Raw genomic sequence first — 21,008 nt, forward strand, 5'->3', positions numbered from 1 at the left:
ACTTTTCAATAAGCACACATAAAACAAGCTGTGTGTAGAGTAATGTCCGATTCAGCCTCCGAGCATGCACGACTGCACGGCAGCGCAGCCCCACATAGCATCTTTGCAGCAGTGTTTCCGCAATGCTTTGTTGAACTGAACATCCAAAAACGAGCGGTCTCAGCTGCACCATGCAAATAAACGACAAGTTCCAAACACAGCAGCGGATGCCTCGAGCTTAGCAAAACGCGCCGCTCGCTGTCGTGGCGGACGATGGCGCTCTCGCCATGCACTACTCCCTAGTCGTCGCTATGCCTAAACTGATTCGCATCAAGGGCACATCGGATGGCACTTTGGATTTGCTCAGCGCTAGAGTAAAGAGTCTGTCATACAATCCCATTGTCTCATGTAATAAAAAAAAGATATGTTTAATTTCGGCGACGATTTAATATAGCGTAGCCAGCGCAAAAGCAAACAATGAGCCGCGCCATAGCAGCGGCAGCTCGGCAGCTGCCTATGAGCAGAAACTTGCTTGTATTGCAGTTACCACTGCTATCAACAGCACCGTACAGGTCAACGCTCTTGAAGTAACATTTGTAGATTTGTTTTTGGCACGCTCTTTTTAGCACGCTCTTCTGACGCTGGCGCACGGTGTGCACCGTATCGCTGACACGGGGCTTGCGAGAGGCACGTCCGGCATAGATGTTTACGGCGGTGGGGGAAGTGAAATGGGTATCACATTCGAGAGTTCGCCGTTGGTACGAAGTCTGTCCGGTTAGCAGAAAACGTTCATAGTCGATTTAATCGAGGATCTACTGGAAAGCGGTGAAGCGAAAACATGTAAGCCGCGCTCGGGACTGTCATTGCATGTTTCCCGCATACGCTCTCGGCAATCAGTCTTCAATTTCTTTAAATATTTGTGCCATCCACTATCACGCATTGCTGTCCCAATGATGTTATCACCATGAATGGCACTAATGAATGTATTTAAGCCTTTTAAAAGGCAAAATACTGATGAGCAAGGCCGCTCTGCCATACATAAAGCGTGCGAATGCACAGCCCACTCGGTACTGGCAACAGTGGGCCGGCGCAATGAACCTGGTTGGAGAGTATTTTCCTTCTCTCTGGCTTGCTTTCGGTAAAACGGTCTATAGGCCACTCAGGCACGTTCATACGGCTTGGTTAAAGCCGGGCTTTATATGTGGGCTTGTAGCCTACGCTATCTCTTCATACCAGGCGAAATTTAAGTGTCTCCCATGTTTATATGCAATAACCGCCTTTACCACCACCACCTAAAACGACGGTAAACTTTGATATGTTCAACGGAACGCTGGTTGTGTTCGATGCAACGCTTGGTCGCCCGCGGCCATAAATTTCGCTTCACACTCGGTTCAGCAGCGTTAAACCCGTGTGATTTTGTTTTTTGTTTTTTTATAGTCAGCGCATAGTGACCAGACTTCCCATTCCACTGAGCAACAGGCATTCCATGCCAGTTTGAAAGTGCGAGGCAGACGTACGTGTGACTGGGCCGAGGAGCAAGAAAGGCATAAGAGATAAATGAACAAGACAAAAGACTGCCGTAGAGATATGGCCAGCGGTGCCCGCTTGGGAAAGGAGAGCGAACTGCACATACACAAAAAGAAGCGATGCGGCGGCGTGGCCGCCGACGGGTGTCATCTAACACGCTCCCGCTCAGGGGTTTCCAATTGTTGTCGGGTTAATGCTGGTGTTTTCAGGGTACACGCACGTACACAGGCCCGGTCAAACATTAAGATGGCGTGGATTCTCTGACATAAACTAAGGCATGTGTTTTCAAGCACTCCTCACAACAGATATTTCGTTCTACGAGAAGATCACACTTGTCAGTCAGGGGCACCAATGCGCACCTTTCCACGTCTTTACACAATAATTCATTCCGCTCCACGCCCCTTCCTCACAGCCCAGCTGCACCTCCCCCAAGCGTTGCACCCAGTACGGACTGCACCCCCCGCACTCCTCTCACGACGCCACTGCTCATGAGTTCGCTCGCTCATGCTCACATTTAGATCATGATCTGAGTCATGAGTTAATCCGATTAGATCTCGTTCATTGCAATCAATAAAAGCCACCAAAAGAAAAAAAAAGCACTTCCAAAGAAACGATGCAGTCAAGGTGCTACAGACGGAGTAGCCATAGACTGCGCAGGAGAGCATAATTGCAGCCTCTGTTTTGAAGCAAAATTAGCTTGCCTAGTAAAATGATAACGGTGTCAGCAGGACTACAGGATTTGCAATAGCAGGACTAAGCCTGACTAACATTGCACACTTATTCACAATGTACCAGGAATGATGACATTGCACTCAGACGCTACTTAGAGCATCACTTTCTCATTCGAGACAGGTGCAGCTTTGTGGCTAATTATGTACAATTAGGTATGGCCAATGTAACAAACCTGCGTATGCTGGTGAGTCTGTATTGTCCAGTTGATGCTGAGCAATAAGGATGAATATCTTGCGTGCGTTGGGAGTCAAGCTGCAGAATACGTGCTTCAGTGAGCTCAGCGTGTTGGATGCCGAGCTCTTGAGGGGCTCCAAACTGGACTCCAGCACATATGGTTCAAAGGTTGTAGCATTCATCCACAGGAAACGAAACCTTCGCAGCATTTCCTGGTTCCACACTGCACCAAAAAAACAACTTATATAATGAACACAAAAAGCACAACAACTTGTGACTGGAATTTTAAGCAACACTCTTTTTGCAAGAAGCAGGCAACCGCACGAGGCAAAGCCTTTACAAGTAAGTCTGCAACCTCAATCAGAGAGGTGAACTTCAATGCTAACACGGTGCCCTCGATCACCTAGACAAAAACTCCCTCACAGAGACATGCGCATTTATGCCTTAACAAAACAAAGCAAAACTTCCCTAATCAGGAAAGCAAAGACTGATTTCGCTGCCAAGATGAAAGGACACTTTGATTTCACTGCCTACACAAAGGAATTGCAGGCCATATCATTTGCTGAAACACATCTTTTGTTGCCAACATGCAGGTGACACAAGACGGAATGCACATCCTTTGCTTTTAAGCAGGGGTGTGTGACCATTTGGAATTCCCAATATCAATATAATATTTATCTTTCCATTTATATCCAGTTCAAGAAATGAATATTAGAAAATTTCCTGACATTTGGCAGCGACCAAACACTGCCGACTGCCAGAAATCTGCTCATGGCGAAACCACAACACCTGGGCAAATTATCACAAGATTGAGCTCAAACTGTTAGAAAAAAAGTGCAAATCCATCCTCTATGCTTTCTTTTCTGTCACCTGTCACAAGTACCGCTTTACATTCAGATGCTGCTAGGCTTGGGATTGTGCAAAATTCTCTACCTCAGCTTCCTTACATACCACATTTAGTTTAAATAAACAAGGGGGACACTACCTTAGGGTACGACACGACAGTAGCCTGCGGCCCTTGGGGATGCTTCCCAATGTAGATGCAAAGTTTGCACTGCGGAAGCTGCCTTCAAACTTAGGATGTGGAGATGCTACCTGCTTTGGTGATGATGTACTAGGTCTCAATGGGATTCCGATGGTCACTGAATGCCGATGCCGCAGGATTTTTGCCAACAGGTTTTTCTCGATTATGGGTAACAGCGACAGCAACACGACGCTGCCTTTTTAAATGAACGAGCTGTATATACTATTGCATAAGAATGGCAAGAAGCCCATCACCCATTCCGAACAATCACAACGGCTGTTTTTGCGTTCGTCTAATCCTTCCAAGGCTCCTGTCCCCAGGTAGAAAAAAAAAAGAAAATACCACAGCTGCATAATTTTGCTTTCTGAGCTTCGCTATCAGCTTGCAGCGGCAGCAGTCAGCCAATTCATCATCCAATTGAACCCAGCTGCATGCCACTTTATGATGGCGACTGGTGTGTCACCGGTCATTTTGTTTTCTGTTTAGAAGCAACCTCACCATTCTGGTCTTACAGATTGGGGGAATCACTCGGGCTTAACCACGCCCACATTCAGATCATGAGCTGAGTTGTGAGTGAGTACAGACTCACATTCATATTGTGACCTGAGTTGCGAGTAAGTTTGGACTCTTTTTCACATCATGGTCTGTGTTTTCATGACTGTGCACATCCTATTCTCCTCATTTGTTGACAGCGGAGGGACAGAAAGATTTATTACTATGACAAAGGACACCAGGGGGCGTGGTGGCTTGGCACGTCCCTTGGTAAGAGTGAAATCTGTGAAATGGCTTTCTGCGTGTGCTCCCAGGAGTATTTTGTGCGTTTTGAACAAGAGGAATGTCACCACTGACATATAACATTACGGTGGACAAAGGCCTAGTCAAGTTAGGCATTTCTAATTTATAGGTTATGTCTGCTGACACCCTATAATATTAAATTGACTGTGTTTGATAACAAAGTAAAAATGATATGTGCTACATCGTTCACATAAAAACAATCATAAACCAAAGCAAAAATAAGCGAAGCCGGCCACCTAAAGATAATAGCCTTGGTCGGGGCTATTCGGGCTAAAGCAACTGCTCAGCACATGAAGTGATGAGGAGCGGAAGCTGGCTCCAGCTTGTTGAAGCAGGCACGGGAGCAGCAAAATTCTCATTTTGAAGCAGCCAGCCTGATTTTAGAGCATGTTTGGAGCAATTTATAGGCTATTTCGGAGCACTCTGGAGCACGCTGATGGTAGTACGCACATTTTTCTGTTGACAGCTACTTTAAGTTCTGCCGTATTTACTCAACTTTAAGAAACCCATTTTTTCATAATCGCTATGCTGAAACAAATGTGAAAGTGAATGTGATTCACTGGAGAAGGTAATGGCAATCCACTCCAGTATTTCCTGCCAAGAAAGCCCTATGGCCAGTCACAATGATGTTGGGAAAGGTTGACGGTCACAGGAGAAGGGGTAGGCAACAAACACGGTGGTTAGATGGCATCCTCAAGGTGCTGCAGATGAAGTTATGTGATGTTAGGAAGATAGCGAGAGACCAGAAAGCGTGGCGTGATATGGTCCATAGGGTCACAAAGAGTCGGACACGACTGAACTGAACTGATGCTGAAAGTTAGGTGGGAAGGGGATGCTTAGATTTGCAAAATCTAAACGAGCCCTGCTTCCCCTCCCACTCCGTTTTTTTGCAGGGATATCTCGACTAGACAGATGCAAGAATTAAATCATTTATTTGGCTAACAAACTTGGCAAACATTTTCGGCAAATGCGATTACACTTCGCCTAAACTTCAAGCTGTAGGCATCTCACTACAAACCCATTCTGACCTCAGTTACGGCTTTTGAACAACTGACATCAATCCAAGCAACACACGCCAGCGATGCGAGTGAAATCTGCCGAGCACCGCCAGCACCAGGCCCACGTACCAACACACTTATAGAGTTATCAGTGTCGCTTTTGGCCGGTTTTCAGCGTCATGTAGTGTCGGAGCCCAACAACACATGAAGCCATAGATCACGCCTAAGTGACTTTATTCACATCTCGGCAACCTTGGGTACATGCTCTACCTTAAAAAAAAAAATAAAGGCTGCTTAGAGTCACGCGCAAACATCTTTCTCCTTTTCTTTTCTTTTTTTTGCAAGAATGGGGGAGGTGCTTAAATCGAGGATGCTTAGATTCATGAAAATATGGTATTTAATTTGGCCTCCAATGAAGCTGAAAAATGTTCTTAGAGGGACACTAAAGAGAGAAAGGAAGTGGGTTTGCATCGATAGAATGCCAGTTCCTGATTACAAAAAGACCACTCTTACTGAAAACAGAGCAGTTATAAGGTAGTAAAGAAGAATAACAGAAATACAGGTATCGCCACCACAGCCAAACGGCCGAGGCTCGCAACTACAAATCACGTGACGCGCTAGGGATCCCGGAGGCTGACAAATGCGAATTACGTTGTATGTTTAAATGCGGTAGTACGTTTTTTCTCAAACATGACAACACGCTTTTATCATACGTAATCGACGGCGAAAATACAACGTAAACGTTGCAAGGCAAATACAAAAATATACTTGGAGGCGCCACAGGCGCCCACTTCAGTTTTGGTTATGTTTCGACTCAGGCATTTCGTGCGCACTCGGATAGTTTGTTTGAACCTGCAGCGCCTGAATTACGAGCTTCGAGCAGCAGATGCGCCTTGATGGTTCCCATTTGAGCATTCGGAGGCACGAACGAGCGAAATCCGCTACCGCCGACACACTCCTTCGTTCACACTTCTGCGCCAACATATCGCCGCCGTTGCCGCTTCGACTGCGACCTAACCGCTTGACTGCAGCTACGTACGCCACGAAAAGCATACATATGCTAAGTACCGAAGGAAAAACGCATTATCATTGAATTGTTCACTAAATCATGGCACATCTGACCAACATATACTGCGTCAACAAGACCTTCAACGTGCTATTTGCAGGCGTCGTAAACAAAAGGGGCATACGTGCCGCTCATACCAAGGAGAGCGTCGATATATTGCGCTCGGGTAAAAAGTAAAAACTAAAAATAACGGAGCACCAGAAATACATTACAAAAAGATAAAAAAAAAATCGATTTGTAAAAAAAAAAAAAAAAAAATTCCATAAGCGGTAAGATTCGAACTCGCGCAGCAGCGAGGACACTATTTTGCTGGTAACTAAATCTTATTTGTATGTAAACATGTCAGGAAGCGTTGCGATGACCGAGGGCTCGGTTTGTTGCAAGAAGGAGCGCAAAAGCTTGAGAAACATGTAAAGTATTGTGCATTACAAGCGCTCTATGTTTTTTTTTTTCTTCCTTTATGGGCCCATCGCTCGGTAAATTACTGTCTTCATCGTTTTATTTATTTCGGCTGAGGCCGTCATTGCGAGTACGCTGTTGCCAAGTTGGCCCTTGAGGGATGCGACGCCGCGGGCCGCGCCGGCTCGCTAGCTATCACGGAGTCTCCGCTTACGTCATAGTGTGCGTCACTCAACTCCAACTACGTAGTTGGAGGCCACAGTTTGAATTCGACCGCGGGAACAAGAAAAAAACCTCAACTTCTTATCGCAATATCTCAGCAATTATTCGATTTTTTGCTGCCGGATATGCGGCGACAGTGTCACCAAATGTAGTTTATTAGATTTTCATACCATCTTTGGCTGTCTTTAAAGTCCCTTTAACCCTTTGAGGGTTTTTGCCGTAAATGTACGACTGCAGTTTTCTGTCCTGCAAGGTTTTTGCTGTACCAGTAAGGTTTCAATCTCCAGTAAGGTTTCAATCCTTTTGAAATTGATATTTCATGCCCTAATGAGGATGCATGCTCACTGGGAGGTGCTACCCCCTCCTAGGACTTACAAGAAGCCCTTAAAATTTATTGAACTGGCTTCTTGCAAAGATAAACAGAAGTGATTCCTAGCTGCAGTGTGTTGCCTGGTCTGTGGCAACACCACAGCCCTATCATGATTTTGGTTTCGGTTTGGCCAGCCACTGATTGCAAGGGAGGCATAAAACTTGATTTCTATCTTTATGGGCCCTTCTATGAAGGGGATAAACAGAACTGATACCTAGCAGCAGCTTGTGGCCTGGTCTGTGGCAAGCCCCCTGCCCCCTTCCCTCTGATCCCAATGGAGGCAGGAGCTCAAAACTTGATTTTTATCTTTATGACCACTCCAGGTGCAGGGGCCACAGAAACCCATTTCCATCTTTATTCTTGTTTATCATCCCCCTCTCCTTGTGGTTTCCTGAGGTTCCTGAGTTTGCAGTGTGGAGCAACGTTGATACCAAAATATGGTTCCAAATATTTGTCGACAACTTTTCCTTGGCTTTACTCACATTGAACTTTCAAATTCGCAATAAAGTAATTTGACCATCAGGGGAAGTTTTCAAAAAAATTCGACCCTCAAAGGGTGAATCTAAAGTTCACATTATCGAATAGGGTCGAAAAGACTGCTCAGAACAGTTTGCGTCAGAGCAATTTAATCTGATGAACACCTGCACGACAGCTGTCTGCATTTGAGATGAGACTCAAGTGAAAAGGGCAGTTTTTCTCGGTTTCGCAAGAGTTTTGCTCTATGCATAAGGTCCGGTTGGTCAGGAAGGTGGAAGGATTGCTCCGAAATCGTAAAAGCCTCGGTAATCTTTTGCAGCGCGGCTCAATAGTATTGATACCTCTGCTACCTCTGCATAAAACGGCCCCTTTGTGCTTCGAGGATGCTTCACTGCACGGTCACACGGTGAAGCATTGAGGCGAAGTGTGCAATGTGGCAAAACTGTGCATGTGCGTGTGACCAGTTGGAGGCAGAATGTGGATGCAAGTGAAGAATATATGTGTATGCTTTAAAACACCATGACGCCATCCCAAATTAAAAATAGAAAAGCAGTGACACCATAAGCAGCGTCCGATGCGCGCGCCCACTCGCAGCCTCGAGATGGCATGAAGTCAAAGCGAGTCCAAAAGTAAGCAACTAAGCTTGATTTCGGAAATGATGAACTTCCCACCATCGTTATACCTGCCACAGCACGCACAATTTCCTTAGGCACAACTATTATATGCAAATTCAGGGTTGAGGAGGCCTATTTCAGTGATCACTGGCAGTGCATGTCGTGCCTCAACGCGATTCCCTGTCCAAAATAACAAGAGCGAGCCCAACCATGTCCAAATTAATGAACGCCAAACGCCACAGGCACATGGGCATCGGCTGGGATCGTGATCCTAGTTCAAATTATCCGAAGTTCTGAATTGACGGGGGTCGAACTAAAGCCTTTTTTTTTAGCCCCAAAACTTCCAATTGGCCAGAATTATTTATGAGTACAATGGTTCTAAAGATTTCTGCTCAAGTTGATGAAAAAAAAATAGACAAATGACAGCTACTACAAACAGTAGTGGAATCGATTACCTGCTGTTAACTTCAATTCAGAAATGCTTGTGCTGCCAGCCTTTCGTGAGAGCCGCGGCGATAACAGCTTCAGGACTAACACTGGGAGTAAATCAAACTGTTTTAGATGTGGATGCGGCTGCGTCCTTTTGTACTGAGCGCCCACTGTTTCCAAACCGATGAATAACCGGCTAAATTTGGCGTTGTACACTTCCGATGGTCAATTATCGCGTAAATTGCTGTTTAGGCACAGCTTGGCGCAAAAAGTCAAATTGGCACAGAATGGCACAATTGGCGCAGCCCTTCCACCCCTGAGTTAGTGAGTCCAAATGACTCTTGAGTCAGGATGAACGAGCTCAAATAAGTGCTCCAGGCGAGCCGTTAGTCAAAATGAGTGAGTAGAAGCGAGTAATCAGTCGAAATTAATGACTGAACCCAGACGAGTCGTGAGCAGGAGTGAGTTTTAGTGAGTTGTGAGTCTGAATGAGGCCATGGGTTCTGTGAGGCTGAGCTTGAGTAAGCCCACATGTTGATCAAAATTTATTAAGTGAGCCCGAGTGAACATTCAAGATTTTATCAAGGTATGTGTCTGGCCGAATACGAGTTCCCATCCTTTATGACACAGCTTTTCTTTTAAGAGTGCCAAAACTGTGCACTCATTACAGACTGTCTGTGATAAAGCCTACTTACCTCATTCTTGGCTGTTGGGAGCAACTGCTACCTGTACAAAATTCAAGCCTTTCTTCGGATCCTTTGAATCAATGAGGAATTACTACCTATCATATCATGTTATTTTAGTAACCCATTACATGAAAACTCGTGGAATTTCACTGCATTATATTTTAAGCTAGTGGGTACACTTTTTGAGCAACTATCACATTACAATTTTTTGGATGTCAACATGTTTGCAAAGGTTTATTGAGCGCAATATCTCCATGAGAACCTTCTCTTTATTGCCTAGCAATTCTAAAAATAAAAGTTAAAATCTGCCACACATATCTACGTGACAACTATGTCTACAAAAATAAGCCTCAGACGATATTACAGGCATAGAGGTTCGCTAATTCGAAATTCATGGGACCGGAAGAAAAGTTTGAATTATCCGATGTTCGAGTTATCGAAAGGCCTCAAAAAAAACCTAACAAGAACCATTTAAATTACGGTGAAATTACCATATTCACTCACGGAATGAACTGAGAATTTGCAAAAAAAAACGAAAGAAAGCATTAGCGCGTCCCTTCATTTCGTGCTGCCACCCTGGTAGCCCACAACTCATTTCTTGGCAGCGTGCCAAGATGCTGCGCAGTGCGGTGGGTGCCTGTATCTAGTCATTAAAATGGGGGGGGGGGGGGGGGGGGGCAGCAGACTTGGCAAGTGGTCTACCCTTGACTCTTCACAGGCACTAATCTTCTCATCTTTCATGGTGCGGTGCAAGGTTGCGGGAGTGTCCCTTCCTTCACTGCACCACAACGCGCTGAACGTAACTTGACCACCGCACATTTTAGGAGCAAGAACCGCGACAGAAGCGCATAAAAAATTACTATCCGAAACGCCACATAACTGCGATTGGTTAGCTGGCTGGTGCATGGCCAATGAGCGCCACTGCCGCGGGCTGGCACGGACAGCAGTGCGGTGTTCATAAAAATGAAACTTAAACTACGTAGTCGGACTATTAAGGTAATGCGGAAAGAGGCCGTATGTGTTTCGTTACATTTGCCATTGCACGCACGTCAGAGGTGCGCGGTCAACTGCTCAACATGTAGTTTAGGTTTGGGGAGTGCTATTTTGGCGATCGCTTAAGGTATCATGCAATTGTAACCGGATACGGCCTAACCTAACCGGTGTGAGATCTGTAGCGCCCGTCCGATGCCATAGCCATTCATGGGCGTCGGCTGGGGTTGCGTCGACGGAAATACTGACCCGTATTTCTGAATTAACGACGCAGCCTCTTAACTATGCCGCCTTATCGCGGGGGCGTTTCTTTGGCCATGTGCTGCGTAGTTCCAAATATCCGTAGCAGAACCGATTCGCGTTGGGATTAACGGCCTTTTTTTTTTGTACACAGACCTCTATGAAGCTTGGCTGGACCAAGCAGTGTAGTTTGCATTATCCGAAAAATCAAATTATATTGAGCTTTTACTCTATTGTGAAATTATTAGCTTTACTGGTGTCATGCGTGACAAACAGAATAATTCTACTGCCTAATGCCACAGGGGTGAGTTAGAGCATTTGCACAAGTGAAAGACAAGAAAATCAACATTTGCACTGTCTACCTTGGTCACAGAAATGCCCCACTGGGAACCAATGGAAGCTCTGACCCTGTGATCATTCCTCTCCATAGTGAATGGACACACCCTGTTGTTGCAAACCTGCAGCCTTGGTGACAGGCTAGATGATTCACTTGCACTTTCCAATCACCACAAATCAGAAAACATTATTTTAAAACTGACCATTCCACAGCTCATTTTGCTACAATTTTTTGTCCTGATACGGATAAAACACCTGACGGTTATGAGAAAATATATTAATTGAGGAATAAACAATTTCGACTGAATTGTCTATTTATTTCTCGTGCCTCCCCTAAAAAAAACCAGGCGTACACAGCTAAAGAAAAAAAGTGAATTGAAATAAATAAAATCTACTACACAATTCAAAACATTAACATACTTGCAGTAATTCAACACAGATAATTAAAACTTTTGGTTAATTCAAATACTATATTTCGAAGTGTTGGATGGCCAGTTATTTGCTCAATGTATTCCAAAGCTGCTTAATCAATAGCACGATTTCAGTTTATTCAAGCTTTTTGTCTTGTTCCAGGCTTCTGCTAGGTTATTTTGTTATCTGAGCTTTGCCATCAGCTTGTGGCGATAGTGTAGGTCAGCTGCATGCTGTTTTGGATGCTGACTAAGGCATCACTTGTTTCTCTCCTCTCTTTTTTTAGAGTGCGAACTCTGAAACCCCCGCATATCTTGGCAATGTTTTCTTGTCTGGCTCGTTCTCTCCCAATTACCTTGAGCCAGCCGCGCTGTAATCTGTAGCTATGAACTGTGCATTGGCATTCACATCCCACATGGCATAAGAGAGGCGGCAAAGGCTGTCGAGCCGCATGTCTTGTCAGAGTGCTGCCATGGACAAAACGAGTCCATCCGATTTAGCTTAACCTGGCAAAGCAAGGTTAGCGCACTTACTTCACACATGATTAATTGCGCAAATCGGTTGTAACTTTTTTTTCTTTTACAGCTACAGTTTCCAGCTCATTCCTCAGTTTTCGGTGTTGTTTGAAGCACAGACCACCTGCTGCAATAAGTCACCATTGGCAGCGTGCCAAATTGCAATGATTTGTCCGGAAAACTTGGCCGAGTGTCAAAATGTTGCAATGCCAGTAGCGGCACAGCATGTTATGAAAAATTTGTTGCTTTCGCACCACCACAAATGCTTAAAATTTGTCTACACACTCGCACGCATGGGCATTATCACTTCAATGCTATAGTTTGACACATTTAAACATCAACAGTAGATACTGCCAGCGGAATCTACTAGAAGATGGAAGTCTTACTAAGTATCGTTTTTGAAAGTACATTTTGCAGTATTGTGTATTTTAAACACCCTTAGTGGACTTAGATGAGCCAAGCATTTAATGTCTTGCACTTTCTGGCATTCCAATTATCCGAATTCTGCTATACTTGGGCCCCTTTCAGCCCAAGCAAACATTGGTGAAAAGCGTCAATAGTATTAGGAGGATATGATATGAACGAGGATTTATAGGTAGAAACCTTACACAGTGCAGCATTGATGTGGTCTACCGAAGCAACCATGTGGATGTGGCGTGCTGTTGAGAGTGTCGCAAGCACCTCTTGGGCTTTGGCGCTTCGCAGGTTCAGACCATCAATGTTGTTGATCAGGATGAAAATGTCCTCAGCATCTAGAGGCCAGAACAAAAAGAAATCACTCATCCAAACTATGTCGCTCCCTTACAAGAAGTACACCAGGACCGGGCTGCGGACCGGCCACATGGGCTTGACCATGCACAGCTAAGCCAACGACAGCATTCACAAGGCAGGCGACAGATCAGGACAGACTGAACCCACAGCTCTATAATATGCTCACAGTACACTAACAGGGTGTCTAGCAAACCACTATTTTCAAAATCCCTGACTTTTCCAGGTTATCTCTGATTAAAAATTCCCTGATGAGTGGATAGGCTCAAGACTGTAGCTGCTGACGATAATGAGCATAAACGAATGACTTCCGACAAAAAGCTATTTATTAATCATATCCTGCAATTTACAATAGTGAAAAGGCTGTCATTAGTGTTAATGGCCGTTAAGAACGTCAAAAGATTATTGAAAATTAAAAGTGCACTGATGCCAGCCTCAAAGCACACGAACCGCCCAATCCAATCCAATACGGCTGCGCGCACGGCTTGGCAGCACAGCTTGCTGATCACTTTCGCGCTGGCTGCTGCCGGCACATTTATTCCTGTTTTTTGTCGCGTACTACTCTCACACAGTTCTTCCACATATATTATTGAATACGCACCTCCTATGCGTATTGGTTCTTCTATTGTGGCAGCTTAACCATGCACTGGCGTCGAAGTAATATATCGCGCCTTGCCTTGCGGCCGTGCGCTGGCAAGACAACACATAAAAAAAGAGTGCACTGCAGAATATATTGTGCGATTTTCCATGACTTTGCGAAATTTTTGGTGGTTTCCCCAACATTTCACTGATTTTTCCCAGTGCACAAAATTTCCCTGACAATAGAGGGTTTACAAAAGTATGCCTGGCAACCATGAGCGGCACGCTGATCACGCGCTGGCCGCCATATTTTGTTCGCTCCATCCGTTCGCTTCGTGTCCGTGTGTCAGCGCTCGCCGTTCTGCTCGCACTTTTCACGTTTTAACCTAGTGTGCTGTGCTTGGACCTCTATTCGGTCCCTGGCGGTTTCTGTTAGCTACGCCTAGAAGCGTATTTTGACAGCCGAGACGTGGCGGGGCCCACCGGCCGCGCTGCCGAGCGCAGTTACAAATTGCTATACGAGTCGTGCATGGGCCCCTCAGCATTCCGCAGCGTCATCCCTATCCAGGTACAGTTTCCAGAGTTCTGTAATGTGGATTTTGTTGTCCGTGCACCTTTGCTGTTTACTTAAACGCCTATGAGAGATCATCGCGAGTTTGTTTGCTTGGTTTGCGCAATCACCGTCACTCATCCCACTGGAAGATACTTGGTTGGTGAAATGGGCGAGGATGTATTTTATTTTATGATAAAAGGATCTTGCGTAATTTGACGTCAGTTGGACTGGCGCTTAGCACTTTCCTTCCCATGCCGTCGATGCAGTAGTTGGCATTAGTCTCGAAAATAATCAGGAACTGCATAAAAAAAAAAAGTGCCATGGTAATTTGTGCTTCCAGTGATTGAATCTTTATTGGTGTGTGATAGGCGATGATGAGTTAATAAAATATTTGTAATTAATTAATCAACTGATGAAATAAAGAAATGAAAAAAGGAAAAATTGAAAAGTAAGGGTTTAAAGGTGTCAGAATGAAAAACCAATGCTTGGTGATGCTAAGGAAGAAAATTTAGAATGTGTAATTGATTAATTCAAATAATTGAAGAATACGTTCAAAAGTGTCAAATTGCTTAAATGGAAAGCCGATTGTTGCTGACGCATGCGTATTGGTGTATAAAAATATAAAATGTCAAATAAAATAAAAATAAATAAAGAAATGATAGAAATATAACATAACATACATAACATACATAACATACATATAACATACTACACTTGTGTGTAGTATGTTACTTTTGATGAATTCATATCTCACTGCATTGTAGTCATTTCACCCCTCCTGCTAGGGCCCAGTTAGGGCCTGCAGTATTTGGTAAATAAAATAAATAAATAAAAGAGCTAAAATATAACACGTGAAGAAAGAAAGCATCATGTGTGAGTGTGTGAGAGAGAGACACTATCGCGTTATACCTTTAACGGCAGAGCTTAAGTGACCCCCTAATTTTTCTATAACGATACGATATAATATAAATCTGATTTTATGAACACAGCCAGTTGCACAAAGCACAAACACTTCACAGTAATGTGAGTTGACTTGTCAAATTTCTTTTCGTTTCAGCCGAGTTCCTCGAAGCTTTTAATGTCAGCGCTTTCATATGAGATTACGGCTTCAAATGTTTACTTTCTGACAAAGGGAATAAGCAAGAAATCGACCTATTTAAAAATTCCAGTGAATTTCAGGTAGCTGTGAATTAGCGAACCATCGGGTGACTCGAAAAAACACACAAAAGTGAAGCGCACGCTTCATTATTTTATCGGCCGCGCTGGCAGGTATAAAACCTGAACTGCGCGCTCTGGACGTGGACCGGTCGAAACGGGCTGCACGTGAGCATTTTACAACACACTAGTGGGATGTCATTTTTCCTGCTTTTCTAGGCGTGGCGGGTTTGGCACCGCTTGCTTTTGCAACGTGAAACACGCACCTCGGGCGCACTAGACAACCGTATTGCTCTCTGCACCAGGCACTACCATTTCGTACGACTGTGAAAAGTAGTTTCGGTAATCATGCCCGTGTCTTAAATCCAATACACAATGCAACCTACGTACAAAATGTTTCAAAGAACGTATTTGCACAATAGCATTCATTATACATGCATTGCTCCTTCTCCCGTGTCTTCCATCGCAGCATAAGCTTATCCTTCTAGTTCACAAGGCTCCGTAGCGCGCAAATAACCTTACTGTTTTAGGCGATAGCACATTCGGTGAGCCAGCTCCCAGTCAGAGGGACGTGCAGTAATGCTTTACATGATGCAAGTGACCCTTGTAAAGCCGATTAGGAATGCAAACGAACGGTCGCATACACGCGTATACCTTGATTCCGTCGTGCGCGTCTACAACGGTGCGCTGGCTGCAGAAGGGCACACAACAACATGCTGGCATCATTCCGAATAGAGCTTGGAGCTAACAGCAACTGCTGTGATGTTAAAAAATGAAACAATCGCTTGTGAGTATTCCAATGCACCTTTCGGTGCATGCACGGGTTCTACGAAGGTGCACGTTGACAGCGTACTCGATGGGAGGCGTGAGCGGACTGAACAAAACATGGCCGCCACACACAGTTTGTTTCTCTCACTAGATGGCGCTAACTTTTGTAAAGCCTCTATTCCCGGTTTTCCTGGTTGCTAGACACCCTGACTAACTACAGTAAACTCTCGTTACCTCGAAGTTGTAAAATCCGGGAAAAATTTCGAGATAAGCGGAGTTTCGAGTTAAACAAAATGGAAAAAATTTCTGGTGGCAATCTCTGGCGATCAGCCGGGCGCCGCCGCCGCCAATGCCTGTCGTTGCTGCTGGTGCACACCGCACAGAGCGACGGAACTCTGCGACAGAGGCGCGTTTCAGCGTTGCTTTGTTACCGCCGCCTCGTCGTTAGGTCAGGGGGAGTACAATTACGCTATATCCTGTTTCTAACACTAAATAGCATGATGTACGGCAAAACAGTGATGAATTGTTTTGTAACGCATCACGTGTAAAAAAAAAAAAGGTCACAGCTCAGTGGTGTGCTACTACACTGCGATGCAAGCAGAGACTTCCTCTTGCTCCTTTCGAAAATTAACAATATCTAGCCACACTAGCCTTTTTATTTTCCTTTACTACCCTACCAAGCTTTTACTGAATTGTCTCGATGTGCTCATATATGTCATATATGCACAGATCAGACGAAGTGAGCATCTGCAGGTTCTTCGCTCAAACCGGACTAGGAAAACCAACTTCGCTCATACAAAAAAAAAAAAAAAAACAGACTGACATTGAGTAGCCCAAAGCCTTCTGCGATTGGCTGCCTAGCGAGCTGATGCTGGGCGATAGGCGAAATTTTCTACAAACCCAGAACTTGAGCATGACAGCGACGAGCGAAAATGCTTTGGTGGCCCTTGGCCCGTCACGCCCGTCGACACACCACTGCACAAAGGTAACTTTTGTAATACACGGAAAAAAATTCTCAGGAAAAACTCAACTTCATAATTTTTGAAGGCAGAACTGTGTAATGCTTGCCCGCTTCGCGTTGGCATTCGGCCCAACAAAAGCGTCCTCAAGCTGCTAAACACGTCGCATAAGCCGTTGGTCGCCGCCGCTGCATTCAACTTTGTTGCGGTCACCACATACACAACAAAAATCAATGCTTCAAGCGCATGGCGCTACGAAACAGAACCACACAATCACTAAATCGCTCGACGGTATGCACGTGCGAAGGGCAGCTGACTGAACCACACCCTATAAGACTCATCAGCCCCCGCGTGCGATCAGCGCTCACGTGACTGCTCATAAGGTGAAAAACGGCTGCATCCGCAAGAATTTTGTATTCGCTCTTCGAACGTGACTGCGTTCGGCACTTAGTATAAGAACAAAGCGCTCACTCGGAGCCCCTATTACCTTTCGGTAGTGACTTTTGCCTTCGGTCTTTCTGGTCAAAATTTCGAGATATCCACATTACGCCCGAAAGATGCTTCGAGATAAATGGGAGCTAATAAATAGCACCTATGGGAGGTGAAAGCGCGGCGTGGAAAATTTTCAACTTGACCGATTTTTCAAGATATGCGAGTTCATGTTAACGAGGGTTTACTGTACAGTCGCTTTTTTTTTTCTTACGCTTTTGTAAAAATTATTTTGTACAATGACGAGATGGTCTTACATTTGGGCAATAATGAAATGCAATACTGAATTTGTCTAGCAAACAGGTGTGAGTGATCTGTGGACAAACCTCATTGAAGTGAAGCACTGACAATGCATGCACTCCACTCTAATCCCAGGTACAAAGATACAGACGATCAACACCACTGGCACAAGCAGAAATATTTTTCAGGGAGTGTTGTACGCCTCCTGTCTATAAAAAAAGGGGCGGCAAATAGGCCGTAAGGAAGCCAGGAGGGGAATGAGATACAGTGCTCAGAAAATTTCTGGAAATGTTCTGACCCCAAAAAGCCCCCCCTCTCCCTTGTTTTCTTCACGCCGTTCCACACACACATCTGCCTTATTATTGTCCTGCAGTTCGTCGCATCATTTGTCACACAAGCATTCTTAATTCATTTGAAAATATGTGCACCAAAACTTGGCTGAAATTTTTTCCCGTAGGTATAAGCATATTAGGGACGTGTGCAGACTTTCACCCGAGTAAACTCTCTAAAACGACATCCAAAGGTCCACTGCCTGAAAAAAATGCTATGGAATTTCTTGCCCCATCCGTTTTGCGGACTCTGCACATACTTCACAGAGCAGAAGTGGGATGTCCCCTGATGTAGGCCAAAACAGGTTCTGTTGTCTGTCACCTGGGTACAACTTAGGCTGCCAATTCTCACAGCAGCCTTTGGGTACAGTTGAATCTCTTAAATCCAAACTTATAGGGTTCAAAGGAATGTGTCAAACTAAGCAGAATTAATAGAGTATGAGCTCCCCTAACTATATACGATGTTGATGGAAACAAATCAAACATTTAGGATATGCGAGTCAGAACTAATGACACACGACTGCAGCAGCACATCTGAAAGCAAGCGACTTCTCTAGCCCAGATAAGCCCCTAGTTTCTAAGAATTATGAAAAAAATGTCTACTTTATATACTCACCTACTTAGTCAGAAGTTTGGAAAAAATCACTAATTTATGTATTTTTTGTAGAATCATATAATTAGCAGTTTCATTTTTTTTTTTTTTTTTAAGCTGCTGCTGTTACAAACGTCAGTGAGAGCAACAGAAAAATGGTAAAATGGCTAATATGACATGAGAAGGGCCATTTTCACTGCTGGCTCGGCACTACTTGATGTTTTCAGCTGCCCGGTGCTGTACCTATTTGCCCGGCTCTTCTTTCCTCCTCCATTCAACTCTTTCAGCATCCTTTGTTTTTCCTCTCCACACCTTCAGCATCCTCTCCACACCTACAGCTTGTGCCAAAAACCACAGGCCCAAATAACTAGGACCAGCATAACACCCTGCAGCTTCCCTGTGACTATAGTTATGCTGCAGCCAGCCTTGTTCATGCACTGCATACTTGAGAACAGCAGTGAGCAACTACCCTGTCATATGGTCTTCATGCAAAAGCACTCACAAGTTCCCCTCCACCAACCAAGAATCTTGTCCGATCTTGTTCATGTGGTCGCTCTGATTGGCTCACTAAGTCAACCAAGTGAGCTCGCATGGGTAAGTGAAACTAAGTCTGGTATAGCAGCTTCAACACATGAGTCTCCCCAACAAATATTTTGAGTCTGCTGCCCAACAGAAAGAGTCGTTGACCCTATGATTGACCACTGACTGACAGTGACCTCTTTTACTATGATCTCACACTAAAAAAAAAAAAAAGTAAATACCATCAGAGCGGATTTGGACCAGTTGGGTTCGAAACCTGGTACTCCGGTTCAATAGCCGAAAGTCTTCATCATTAAGCCAACGTGGCAAATGATTTGGCTTATTACAACCAGGTTTAAGTAGGATTAAAGTTCTGCCATTTGACACGGCAGCTCCCAGATGGTGTCACAAGTAGGGCTAAACCCATGGCCTCAGCCCACCATTGCACTAGAGCTGATTGCAGAAGCCACGATTAAGCCTCCACCAGTTGATGCTCCCAGATGGCACAATATGTACAGCTGACACTGCAGCGCACCTGGCCCATAGCCAAGGAAAGTTTGTACCAGGGAAGTATTGCGTAAAAGAGGAATTACACCACCGAGTTAAAACAAGTAATACGATTAAATCTTTCACACTACAATCATTTTAACAGAGATGAGCCCTGCCAGTTTTTCTTTCATAATCAATGACCTTTCTTAGGAATGTAGACAAAAGGACAATGCGAAGTGTATTCAACGTTTATCGATACTTTTTTCTATAAACGTTGAGATGTATTGTGTAGGAAATAATAAAAAGTTTCTGATAATGTTCTATAGCTTTGTGTATCACACTTGGGGTATGAGCCAATATTTAAAATGCTGATACTAATCAACCAATATAAATATAATCAACAAATATAATCAGCCAGTTAGTTAAGGAGAAATAAAAATAGCATAAAATGGCAACATTGTGCAACCGGTTCATTTCGCACCCAAAGCACTTTTCATTTGTGAAATCATGGCTCAGTTTATGTGACTGTTGTGCGCTTTACCTTGTGACTTTTTCTCCATGGCTAGTAAGTCCGGTGGCAAAGGTCACTTTGGGAACTCTGTAGAGCTCGGCAAAAAAACTTCCCTATATGGATGACATGGTTTCATATATAGTATGCAGCACAGGTGCATTGTGGAGCAGCTTTCTCTAATGGTATAATGCAGTGCAGACACTTCGCCCTCAGTTCGCGGAGGTTCAAGTTTTTTACTGCAAAAACTAAAGTTTGCAGAGAAAAAAACTGAAATGCGTACTTTAAATTAGAACATAAAAAGAAATATTTCATGCCCAGGAAGGTATAATTGGCAAAGACAAGAAAACCTGACTTACCCTCTTTAGAGAAATGTTCAACAATATGATCCACCTGGGTCTGCCCAAGTGGTGACAAAGTTGACTCACTACTCGGGATGCACTGGAGAACGCTGCTGAGGATCTAGAGAGAGAAAGAGGATGCTTCACCTTAACAGTAGACGCGATGGTGCCTTTAACCCTGCCTTTTCATTCCGTGAATTTTAAAAAATTTCTCTTGCTTTAGTCATTTAATTTTTCAGAACTGTTATTACTGTAATATCAACACACATCTCAAACACATGTTCGTAAGTCCTAGTTGCCACAACGCGTTCACTAGGCACCCCTCTAACATGCTTGGTACTGCCACCCTTCGTGGCCTATGCATTACGTGCTCGCCTGTCATGCAGAGGACACGGGTTCAAACCCTGAAGGTGACAAATTTATTCACTGATTTTTGTACTTTTTCCAACACGTTTTTTTTTCAGTTCTGGGTTTTCAACAGAAGAGCTGCGTCAGCAGTATAAACTATCATGTAAACCTTTACTGAAACAAAGGCCTGCTTCTTCTGGCACTTGGTTTCCTATACCCGGTAAGCATAAAAAAAAAAATAAAGAAACACAAATGCACTGATCTGCTTATAAACACCTGACACCAAAAATCATAACTTCAATAAAGCGAATTTTCAAACAATACAAAATTAGGAAGCACATATACTATATACATATATTCCAGGATGTAAACTGAAATGGTGGTGCC

The 21,008-nt window shown here is 44.2% G+C and overlaps 1 protein-coding gene across 1 annotated transcript in view; it reads right to left on the reverse strand.

Annotated features, from left to right (window-relative positions):
• Window positions 1–21,008, reverse strand: part of Orc2 (origin recognition complex subunit 2) — a 78,720-nt gene that overhangs the window by 29,791 nt on the left and 27,921 nt on the right. Inside the window, exons 8-10 of the mRNA XM_084607672.1 lie at window positions 20,292–20,394; window positions 12,593–12,736; window positions 2,411–2,635 (exon numbers count right to left, since the gene is read on the reverse strand). Of these exons, the coding sequence (XP_084463798.1) occupies window positions 2,411–2,635; window positions 12,593–12,736; window positions 20,292–20,394 (472 nt within the window). The remainder of the gene's footprint in view (window positions 1–2,410; window positions 2,636–12,592; window positions 12,737–20,291; window positions 20,395–21,008) is intronic.

This window comes from Amblyomma maculatum, chromosome 6 (assembly GCF_055883805.1).
Source record: "Amblyomma maculatum isolate TAMU_Amacu chromosome 6, ASM5588380v1, whole genome shotgun sequence".
Lineage (NCBI taxonomy): Eukaryota > Metazoa > Arthropoda > Arachnida > Ixodida > Ixodidae > Amblyomma > Amblyomma maculatum.